The sequence below is a fragment of the Myotis nattereri genome (assembly GCF_964212035.1).
Source record: "Myotis nattereri genome assembly, chromosome: 16".
In the NCBI taxonomy this organism is placed as follows: domain Eukaryota; kingdom Metazoa; phylum Chordata; class Mammalia; order Chiroptera; family Vespertilionidae; genus Myotis; species Myotis nattereri.
In genome coordinates, this window is record NC_138091.1 from 17,864,722 (window position 1) to 17,877,377 (window position 12,656).

Consider the following 12,656-nt stretch of genomic DNA (forward strand, 5'->3'; position numbering starts at 1 on the left):
TACACATGACTATACTTGCCGGAAGCCAATTCCAACCATGACAGCAGGGCTGAATCTGGGAATGGCTGATGGCATTTCCTCAAACCTGAATGGGATACATTAAATTGATTGTTTGCTGCCAGACAACTCAGGACATCTTCATCTACATGTTATTGCCTCCTACTGGCCAAACACCTGAACAGCCATAAGCTAATTTCCCCAAATCTGACAATGGACCCTGTGTACTAAATCCTGACCCTTTGAAGTGTATATCTCCACCTCGCCTCAGGACAATTTGTGTTAATAAAAAGCATGAGGTGCTGAGACAAAGAGATCTTAGTTTCCTTTAAAGTAGGCTCCTCTGACCCCAAATGCCTTTCAAAATTATATTTCAACTCTGGACTCCTATTTAATCTATGCACAGCCTTCTTCAGATTCCAGAACCCTTCTAGATGCTGGATCAAGACCTACCAGCATTCAATATTGCCCAAAGTTCGGCATTATATACTTTGAGAGAAGCTCATGTATGGACAATTAAACACTATCTGATTAATGGACATTAGGCCTGTGGGGCTGGAGCTTACATTTTCAGAGGTGAAGGAAAATGGTTGGAGAAGCCAACTAGCAGGGATGAGAGTATGAGTATCCTAATATATCTTAGTAGTGTAGGAGGCTTTACCTGGTAGACAATTAGAAGCAATCAAGGTTCTTTGAGCAAAATGCCATGAAAGATACATATTTTGGAAAGATTCTCAGGTGGTAGAATGTCTCACTATACCCCAAGTCCTCATAAGCATACCCAGGGGGAGAGATATATCAGCAGCTAACACCTATTAGGTCTGTATGACCCAAGCATATGTAAGTGTGAAGGAAAACCCCTATTCTGTAAAACTACTGTTTGGAATTCTCTGCTATTCTTTGGACGGCCTCTTATTCTGAAAAAATCAGTTTGCTTTCTAGCTCGCTTTAGGCTGCTTGAATAATGGGGGAGATAAACTTATCTGTCTGACCTTGTAGGCCAGAGACTAGATACACCCAATGCCATGCCAGGTGCATTTTTTAATTGGATAGAACGGTGTAGTTTTCAAGGCCGCCACCAGCAAGCGCACAAAGGGCTGGCTCTTCCATAAAAAGGGAAGTTCTGCTTGTAGCTTGGCTTAGAATTTGGATTCATTTCCCTAAACCAGCCCTGGGCAAACTACGGCCCGCGGGCCAGATCCAGCCCATTTGAAATGAATAAAACTAAAAAAAAAGACCGTACCCTTTTATGTAATGATGTTTACTTTGAATTTATATTAGTTCACACAAACACTCCATCCATGCTTTTGTTCTGGCCCTCTGGTAGAGTTTAAGAACCCATTGTGGCCCTCGAGTCAAAAAGTTTGCCCACCCCTGCCCTAAGCCCACCGCGGTGAATAAAGTGTAACTCCAAACTCTTAGAGCACTGCTTGGTTCTTGTCCGGTTTTTCTGTAACATAAGTATGTGGAAAACTTAGAGTAAGAGAAAAGATAAACTCTCCCAGATCATGTTCAATCTTCCTCAATCCAAGATTAAAAAGGAAAATTAGTTTTAATCCCATTGAGATACTTGCATCTCCTTACTTCTTTAAGAAAACCTTAATACACTGGCCTATGGGGTGCGGGTACAGTGTTTTGGCTAGGTTCAAGCCTCGGACTAATGAAAGGACAGGGTCCTCTCATTACCGCGTGCAACTCCCAGCTGGAAGGGCAGGGCCATCCCAGCACAATTATAGCCAACGGCTGTGGTTGTAAGCTTGAACCTATGGTCCGAACACGTAGTCCCACATGCCTTGTGATAGAGTTTGGGTGCATGTACTTAAGTGAGGTTGAAACTCACTGGAATGCTGTAAACAACGTGATCACGCCCCTACTTTGCCTCATGGCATCTGCTATAAAATAAAGACATGGCTTGTGGGTGCTGGTGCTGTCTCCTCATCAGGGAGCAGCGTCCCACAGAGACCCAGCTTTCATTCTCTTGTCTGTCTTTTCTCAATCCTTTCACCCCCATATTCAGGGTCACTGAACGAGGCTGAGCTGGCATGGCACATAAGGCGCCCTGGGGTTGAGTATGCCATGGCCATGCAGGCTCCCCACACTGGCCACTATCATTATCTTTACTACTCTACAAGTGTGTCAGATTAACTCCTAGTCTCCACATCTTCCCTTTGTTGCAATTGATCACAAGACCATGGTTGACTTATAATTCCTTTTTTTCACCACCGTTTTCATGTTCTCCTTGACCATCATCTCAGCTGGATAGGGTTCTTTACATTGTGATGTTATGCAGACCTTCATTTCTGGGATATCTGCATCCGCATTGATTCTGCTTTTATTGAGTTGTCATAATCTTCATAACATTCATTATTAGACATCACAATACTAAGCTATAACAAAAGAATTTCACAGTATTTCAGACACGGTCTTCTTTGATCCAGTTGTGTAAAGCATCCTAGTTTCCCATCTGTAATAAATATTGTCACCCTAAGAAGAATAGCAATATTGCTCTTTGTCTATCGGTTCACATAAGAACTTCAAAATGTCCAAGTGGTAGGCTCAACTTCTCAAACAATGAAACCATTGTTATAAGCACTTTTCCCTTGAGAACTATATGAAACACATCTTGTGTGCCATTTTTAATTCTCTCAGCCTCATCTCTTCTTCCAGACACAGGTGCAGTAACCAACTCTGCACTGACTTCGACTAGCATTAGAGGATGCAACCTAAAACCACTTCACCTCATTTATGCTCTACAAGCTCCTGACTTGCTGCTCTGAACTTCTCTGACTCCATGACACAGGATGTCCTGGGGGAACTCCCTAAGTTCACATAAAAATATTTAGGTATCTGCCCCATGTTGAGTGAATTGTATAGAGTTGTGACCTATAGATTTTGATTCTGTTTTGCATATGGAAATTCAATCTCTCAAGTACTAATGGTTAAAAATACTTTTTCCCATTCAATTGTCTTTAGCTTTTTGTCAATGATCAATGGATTATACATGAGTGGATCTATTTCTGGACTCTATAAGCTATTCTATAGTCTCTATACCTATCTATTTTTTCTCTAATACCACAATTTCCTGATGATTTTAACTAAATAGTACATCTGGAAACCAGAGCAATATGAGTCCTCCTACTTTGTTTCCAAAATAAACTTTGCGTTTTCAGTTTCTTCATATATAAATTTTAGAATCAGATTGTCTATTTATACCCCCCATTGGAATGCTAATGGAAATGTGTGGAATCTCTAGATTAGTTTCAAAAATGGCCATATCTTAACAATAGTATTAAATCTTCCAATATCTCCCATTATATTTATCCATTTCTTCAGATCATCTGTGATTTCTTTAATCAGTGTTTTGAGAGTGTCAAGATAAATCTTTACACATATTGTGTAAGATTTATGGCTAAGTAATTAATTATTTAGTGCTATAATAAATGGTACTTTAAAGTGTTTCTTCACTTTCTACATCTTCATTACTAGTTGATAATAATATAAATTATAATGCGTTAATATTTTTTATTTACATACAGAATAAAACCTTAATATATGGGAGAGTTTAAAAATGATGGCAGAAGTAAGTGGATGTTGCACAAACATGCTCCCAGGAACAAACTGGAATTACAACTAAAATACAGAAAATCTTCCTGAATAATCAATGAAAGACTCAGAGGAAAGAACCTGATGCCCGAGGACCAAAACCGGAAACTTCATAGAAACTAGTAGGAGGGGCAGAGGCATGAAAGGGCTGGCTGGGCACCCACAGACAGCAACTGAAGTTTCAGAGAGCTATCTCAGCTGTGGGGGGTTGCCACTAAGTACTCTGGGATCTAATCCCCAAGTTGGACCCCCACCAGAGAGCACCACAACTGAGAAGGGTACCCACATAACATCTGGCTGTGAAAAGCAGCAGGGTTGCTGTCTGCCAGGGATTGACAGTGGAAAATTCAGGATCCCTCTTAAAGGGCCAACACACAAAATTCCCTGTGAAGTCCCTTCCCTTCCCCCCAACCCCCATGCTTCGGGAGGGTATGTGAAATGTACTGAAGTTGTGTGAGCAGAAGCCAGGATTGGGGACTAGGGGGTTAGAGCTCAGAATGCAGACACCCCCGATTTCCTGGGCTGAGTCATTCCCACACACAGCAGAGGACATCTTTCCCACACAGACATTTGCCTTGCCTGGGGAAGACAGCTGACCCACCCTATTGAAAAACACCTTGGCCTGAGGCCACTTAAGAAACTAAAAATAACAATTAGCCTCCAGGCAGAAGCAACTGTTGAAAAAAACTCTTGCCACACTTGTAGACAATTGCCACACTTGAAGATGACTGCCACACTTGAAGACAATTGCCTGGGGCCATCCAAGTTGGGATCCTATCAGTCTATAGGCAGAGGCTGTCTCTGGAGGCTTTGAGTCTTTGCCTGATCTAATTAGTAAAACACAGAGTTTGACACTGTCCTGCACTAAAGATTGAGAGTTGCAGAGGATCTACCTAATACATAGTCACAAACCCAAAGAGACAACCAAAATGAGGAGACAAAGAAACAACCCCCAAACGAAAGAACATTTCAAATGAAAGAACAAGAGAATTCTCCAGAAGAAGAGATAAATAAAGCAGAGATAAGAAATTTGTCTGAAACAGAGTTCAGAGTAATGATGGTAAAGATGCTCAACAACATGAAAAAAGATATAGTAAGTATTAAAAAAAAAACAGTTGGAAATAAAGAATGACATAACACAAATAAAGAACACATTGGAAGGAATACACAGCAGATTAGGGGAAGCTGAGGATTGAATCAGTGAATTAGAAAGCACAGTTGAAAAAAATCACTCAATCAGAGAACCAAAAAGAAAAAAAAAAAACAATTAAAAACTTGGAGGATCGTTTAAGGGAACTGTGGGACAGTGTGAAATGTAACAATATTAAGATAGCAGGTGTGCTAGAAGAGGCAGAAAAGGAAAACGGGATAGAGACTGTGTTTGAAGAAATAATGGCAGAAAACTTCCCTAACCTGGTAAGGGAAAAAGTCACACAAGTTCTGGATGCAAAGAGAAACTCCAAAGAAGAAAGACCCAAACAGGCCCATGCCCAGACACATCATAATTAAAATGCCAAAAATTAAAAACAAACAGAGAATCTTAAAGGCAGCAAGAGAAAATCAAACTGGTACCTACAAAGGAACTCCCATAAGGCTGACACCGGATTTCTCATCAGGCCAGGAGGGAAAGGCATGAAGTACTCAAGTTAAAGGAAAGCAAGGATCTAAAACCAAGATTACTCCTCCCTCCCCCTGCAAGGCTATCATTCAAAATAGATAGTCAAATAAAGAGCTTCCAAGACAAAAACAAAAAAAAAGGTTAAAGGATTACATCACCACCAAGCCTGCATTACAAGAAATGCTAAAGGGACTGCAGTAATGAGAAGAAAAACAGAGAGAAATCTAGGCATATCCTACCTATATAATAAAAGGGTAATATTCAAATGGACCCTAATGGTGGATGACTGGGAATGACTAGTCTCTATGACATGCACTGACCACCAGGGGGCAGACGCTCAATGCAGGAGCTGCCTCCTGGTGGTCAGTGTGCTCCCACAGGGGGAGCTCCGCTCAGCTACAAGCCAGGCTGAAGACTGCGAGTGCAGTGGTGGTGGCAGAAGCCTCTCCCACCTCCTCAGCAGTGCTAAGAATGTCTGACTGAGGCTTAGGCCTGCTTCCCATGAGGAGCAGGCCGAAGCTATCAGTCAGACATCATCCATGGGCTCCCTGACTGTGGGAAGGAGAAGGCCGGGCTGAAGGACCCCCTGCGTGCACAAATTTTTGTGCACCAGGCCTCTAGTAGAATTAAAATGGCAATAAATAAGTACCTATCAATAATAACCCTAAATGTAAATGGATTAAATGCTCCAGTAAAAAAGACATAGAGCAGCTGAATGGATACAAACACATGACCCAACTATATTCTCTCTACTGGAGACCCATCACAGAACTAAGGACATGCACAAGCTAAGAATGAAAGGATGGGAAAAAATTTCTATAATAAATGAAAACCAAAAAAAGCTGGAGTGGCAATACTCATTTCTGAAAAGTAGATTTCAAAATGAAGGTCATCAAAAGAGACAACAAAGATCACTACATGATATTAAAGGGATAGATCCAACAAGAGGATATAACCCTGGTAAACATATATGCATCCAATATAGGAGCACATAAGTATATAAAAAAAATTCTAGAGGATTTTAAAAGAGAGATCAACAACAATACAGTCATAATAGAGGACTTTAACACCCTAATAGCTACACTGGATAGAGCTTCCAGACAAACCTCAGAGGAAAGGTAGGGGAGGGTGGGGGTAAGGGGAAGAAATCAATCAAAGAACTGGTATGCATGCATATAAGCCTAACCAATGGACACAAGCAACAGGGGGGTGATGGCATGAGTGGGGAGGTGTAGGGGGCAATGGAGCAATAAGGACATATATGTAATACCTTAATCAACAAAGAAAAAAAATTTTTTACTGTAATAAGGAAACAGTGACTCTAAAGGACACACTGAATCAGATGGATTTAATTGACAGTTATAGAACATTTCACCCCAATGTGGCAGAATGTACATTCTTCTCAAATGCACATGGATCATTCACAAAGATCAAACACATATTAGGACACAAAACAAGTCTCTACAAGTTCAAGACGATTGAAATCATATCAAGCATTTTCTCCGATTACAGTGCAGTGAAATTAGAAATCAACTACCGTAAAAACACCGCAAAACATTCAAACACATGGAGGCTAAATAGCACGTTATTAAACAATGAATGGGTTACAAGCAAGATCAAGAAAGAAATAAAAAACTTCCTGAAAACTTCATGAAAATGAACAGACAGCAACCCAAAATCACTGGGACACAGCACAATCAATCCTAAGAGAGAGAGTACTGTGAACACTTGCTGAGGAAGATGTAAGTTAAGAATTTGTAGTCAACAACAAAAAAGTCCAGTTTAGCAGAGGTAATCAATAGAGTGAGAAGTTTGTGTTTTAGTCAATATTGACTTGGAAGGACAAATATTATGAAAGCAGAGTTTTGTTTCAAAAAAAAGCACATTAAATTATTGCTTCAATAACTGGAGACACATAGATCAGTTCAAAGTTTTTAAATAATGCTTCTTCAGGATCACCTGCAATAATAAAAAGGAAGACTTTGCTAACAAGTCACTGAGATCCCATTTCTGAGTTAAACTACCCACCTCCTCATCATCTTTTCCTTACTGTACAATTGTTAAGAATGTCATTTCTTTTAAAAACATAAATTCTAAAAAAAAGAGTAAGTTAATATCACAATATTTTTTTTACAATAAAAGATCTATTAGTTTTTTTAATTTATCTTTATTGTTTAAAGTATTACAGATGTCCCACTTTCTCCTCCATTAACTACCCTGCTCCCCACTTCCTTCTCCTCCCCAGCCCTTCACTCCAGTATGGTCTGTGTCCATGCATTTTTAACATGAATTTGTCTACAGGATAAATTATTCAAAAATACTAATCTTTATCATCATACAGAAAAGGGAGTTTTCTTTCTACAAAAGACTCTTCCCAGGGCTCCCTTCATGTCTCTGTTCCTCAGGCTGTAGATGAACGGGTTCAGCATGGGTGTCACCACAGTGTACATCATAGCCATGACCATCTCCTTCACAGTAGAATTATCAGCTGATGGGAATAAATAAAGAGCAATAATTGTCCCAAAGAACAGTGACACCACAGCCAGGTGGGAGCCACAAGTGGAGAAGGCCTTGCGAATACCTCTAGCAGAGGGGACCTTGAGGATGGATGACAGAATTCGTGCATATGACGTGACAATGAGTAGAAACGGGATGACAACAATGAGCCCTCCAATGGTAAATATCACCAACTCATTAACTTGAGTGTCAGAGCAGGACAGCTTCAGCAGAGCAGACATGTCACAGAAAAAGTGAGGAATCACATTGTCGGCACAAAAACACAACCTGGCCATGAGCAGAGTGTGTAACATGGCATGCAACGTGGTCAGCCCCCAAGACAGAGCCACCAGGGAGAGACAGAGCTTGGGGCTCATGATGGTGGTGTAGTGCAGGGGGAAGCAAATGGCCACATAGCGGTCATAGGCCATGGCCACAAGGAGGAAGCTTTCCAGGTCACCAAAAAACAGGAAGAAGTACATCTGGGTCAGGCAGCCTGCATAGGGTATGGATGGGACTTGGCCCTGCATGTTCTGCAGCAACTTGGGCATTGTGACAGAGGAGAAGCAGAGGTCAGAGAAGGACAAGTTACTGAGAAACAAATACATGGGCGTATGGAGCTGAGAGTCCAGGCGAATCAGGAAAATGATGAGGAGGTTCCCCAGGACAGTGGTAACATACATGACCAGGAACAGGGCATAGAACAGGTGTTTCTGCTCTGACTGGATGGGCAGGCCCTGGAGGAGGAACTCTGTGATGGCAGTTTGATTCCGTCCTGTCATATCTGTGTCCAGTATCTTTAGGAAGAAATAATAGTGTCCATTAACACCCGAATTTAAAAATGAACACATTTCTATGAGACATGATGTTGTAGGTACTCTACAAAAATACTTTACATCACCCTTTCACCATCATTACAATCTCTAGATTTCAAATCTCTATAATTAGAAACTCTTATTAAAAATAACTCTTTTTTACTTTGTTTTAATACATAATAATGTTCTAACCTTTCTGAAAGTCTCTCATTCATTAGCTACTAAGACACATAACGTTTCAGTTTTCCTCATACCTGCCGGACCAAACAGCCTCAGTAACTATAATTGTCTCCTGCTCAGTCAAAATCTTACAGGATGATGTACCCTCAGGGCTTTTGCTTAAACACTCTTCTACTTCAAAGACTTCGATTACCATTTAAACTTCAGATGTATATTTCCCTCTAATCTATAAGAGTATACACAGTTGCTTAATGATTTCCTTCCTTTGGCTGTATCACAGCATTTTAAGCTCAGTAGATCCAAAAAGAAAATCATGACCTTAGCTTGCTCCTCTTCCACTCTCCACCTCTTCTGATTTACCACATCTCATTAATAGAGTTCCTAGATCTTCGGTCATCTTTTTCACCCATTCAGTAAAGGAGAATATAGCCAATGATATTTAGATGACTGTGCATGGTGACAGATGCTTAACTAGAGGTAGTGTGGTGATCACATTGTAAGGTATATAAATGTCAAATCACTATATTGTACACCTGAAACTAATAGAATATTTTATGTCAAATATATTTAAATTAAGAAGTGACCTTTTCTGCCACCACAGTTTCATCTGGCCTCCCAATTGCACTCACATTCTTCTCTCCAGCAATGCTGAACCTCAATGTCACAACTTGTTGCCTCCAGCCATTTGCACTTACTGTTCCTCTTGCTTAACTGTTCCGCCCCCTGCTCACTCTTCATCTGGCTAGCCCTTACCTACCCTCCAGGTATAGTACATGTCACTTACTCAGCTAAACCTTTCCTGCCTCCCAGACCAGATGAGAACCACTGCTGTGTTTCACATCACACTGTGCTTGCTCCCATAGCCCTCAGAGCCATTGAATTATTGGTTTATACCTGATCCTTACTAGACTGTAAGACAATTATAGTTACTGAGGCTGTTTGGTCCGGCAGGTATGAGGAAAACTGAAACGTTATGTGTCTTAGTAGCTAATGAATGAGAGAATTTCTGTAGGCTGTACAGAAAACGCCATGTCTGCTCATGACTGACTGAGGCTGAGATAAGTATCCAACTTTAAAGGTAGCAGGAGTCCTTTTAAGTAAGAGTCACCACATCTACTAAATTTTCTCAGAGCAAGAAGTCTCTAGCCTCAAGCATTTAACACTGGATATGACACTTTATTATAGAATTTATGAATGGGATCTTGTGCCCATGGAAAACGTTAGGGTACCACAGATTCACTACTCTTGCCATTAATGTAAATGATAAAGGTAATAGAGCTATATAGCTAGATGGATAGATAGGTAGATATGTAGATTGATAGATAATCACCTTTTGGTCTTATCTCTCTGGAGCACCATGTCTAAGACACCTTACTGTGCCTCAGAGCAGACAAAGAAAGCAGAGGAGAAGTACTAAAAGATGTGGGAAGCTCCAGTTGCTGGGATTTCCATCATTTGATGCTGTTTGATGCAGCCACATAGATATATTTTACACTTTAACAATATGCACTGACAATACAGTGGGGGAAAACATCAGGTGAATCACACACCTGGTTTCTCTGAATTTTGTTCCTCAGGTAAATTAGTGGGACCTCACTCTTGTGCCAATAGTGTGCTGGAGATGACAAATAGGAAACAGAACTTGAAGATGCTACCACTGATGATGCAATAGGCCTCTCATCTTCTTCACCCACTAAGTCAGTAGTGCTCAGCCTGGAATTCACATAAAAATCTCCGAGGGGAGTGCTTCTGAAATGAATGTCCATGCAAATCACCTGGAGTTCAAGGAAAACACTGATTCTGACTCAGTAGGAAAGCAGCTACTTTTAAAATTATCATTCTGATGATGGCCATCCTTGTCCACTAATGACACAGTGAACTACAGGTACTAGTAACTATGATGCTATTGAAAATAAAGATCACTTGTCTCCCCAAGAGAAATTTAGAGAAGAGTCCTATGCCAAGGTTTTTCAAACTCAAGGTGCTCTAAAATATACCAAGGGCTAGAGCTATTGCATGAAAAGCTGTCATTATATTAAAATTATATTACACTGTGGAATACATTACATAAGAAGTAATATTTATGGATGCTATTATTAATAGAAAAGATCATAACTGGTGGACATTCAACAAAACGTTTTAGGATTTGGGGAAATCCTGGAGGCTGAGAGGTGGGGAAGAGGAGGGTCATCATACCTGAAAATACCACAGCAGAACATCACACAACCTGAGAAAGCAAGACCATCCTGTTAGAATGGCCCCAAGAGACTAGCTCATTCACCTGCTGCCCAACTTAGTCTGTCTGAGGGTGATTTCTGGACCCTTGTCTGAGATTCTGCTCCTCTTTATACACCAAGCCATGTCAAGTAACAGCCTCTGTAGTCATCACCTGTGCCTGCGACATCCCTTCTACATCTCCTATTCTATGCAACGCTACACCAACGGGCCCTGCATCCCAGTGGAATCTAGATCCTGGCGGAACTCATTAAAGGCAAAGTAATTATTCAGGATGGTTCTAGGTCCTCTAGGACGATGATATCAGAGTCCTGCAACAGTGACTGGTTTTAGTCACTGATTACACCTGACTATGCTTTGGGGGAAGCAAAGGAAAGAGAGAAGCTCATGTATGGATGATTAAACACTATCTGTTTAATGGACATTAGGCCTATGGGGCTGGAGCCTACATTTTCAGAGGTGAAGGAAAATGGTTGGAGATGCCAACTATCAGGGACCAGAGTGTGAATTTCCTAAAATATCTTAGGAGTGTAGGAGACTTTACCTGGTGGCCAATTAGAAGCAATCAATGTTCTTTGAGCAAAATTCCATGAAAGATGCATATTTTGGAAAGATTATTAGATGGTAGAATCTCTCACTACAAACCAAGACCTCATAAGCATATCCTAGGGGAGAAATATATCAGCAGCTAACAAGGATTCGATCTATAGGACCCAACCATATACAAATATGTGGAAAACTTAGAGTAAAAGAAAAGATAAACTCTCCCAGATCATGTTCAATCTTCCTCAATCCAAGGTTGAAAAGGAAAACTAGTTTTAATCTCATTGAGGAACTTGCATCTCCTTACTTCTTCAAGAAAACCTTAATGCACTGGCCGCTATCATTATCTCTACTACTCTACAAGTGTGTCAGATTAACTCCTAGTCTCCACATCTTCCCTTTGTTGCAATTGATCACAAGACCATGGTTGATTTATAATTCCTTTTTTCACCACACATTTCATGTTCTCCTTGACCATCATCTTAGCTGGATAGGGTTTTTTTACATAGTGATATTATGCAGACTTTCATTTCTGGGATATCTGCATCCGCATTGATTCTGCTTTTATTGGGTTGCTATAATCTTCATAAAATTCATTATTAGACATCACAATACTAAGCTATAACAAAAGAATTTCACAATATTTAAGACATGGTCTTCTGTGATCCAGTTGTTTAAAGCATCCTAGTTTTCCATCTGTAAGAAATATTGTCACCCTAAGCAGAACAGCAATATTGCTCTTTGTCTATTGGTTCACATAAGAACTTCAAAATGTCCAGTTGGTAGGTTCAAATTCTCTATCAGTGAAACCATTGTTATAAGCACTTTTCTCTTGAGAACTATATGAAACACTTCTTGTGTGACATTTTTAATTCTCTCAGCCTCATCTCTTCTTCCAGACACAGGTGCAGTAACCAACTCTGCACTGACTTCGACTAGCTTTAGAGGATGCAACCTAAAACCACTTCACCTCATTTATGCTCTACATGCTCCTGACTTCCTGTTCTGAACTTCTCTGACTCCATGACACAGGATGTCCTAGGGGAACTTCCTATGTTCACATAAAAATATTTTGGTTTCTGCCCCATGTTGAATGAATTATATAGAGTGTGAGCTATGGGTTTTGATTCTGTTTTGCATATGGAAATTCAATCTCTCAATTACCAATG

At 40.4% G+C, this 12,656-nt stretch overlaps 1 protein-coding gene across 1 annotated transcript; it reads right to left on the bottom strand.

The window, feature by feature from the left end:
* Positions 1-7,551: 7,551 nt before the first annotated feature.
* Positions 7,552-8,496, bottom strand: LOC308532308 (olfactory receptor-like protein DTMT; the record flags this gene model as incomplete). The annotated part of the gene is made up of 1 exon (XM_081109692.1): positions 7,552-8,496. The coding sequence occupies one exon, from the start codon at positions 8,494-8,496 to the stop codon at positions 7,552-7,554; it is 945 nt and encodes a 314-aa protein (XP_080965818.1).
* Positions 8,497-12,656: the final 4,160 nt, after the last annotated feature.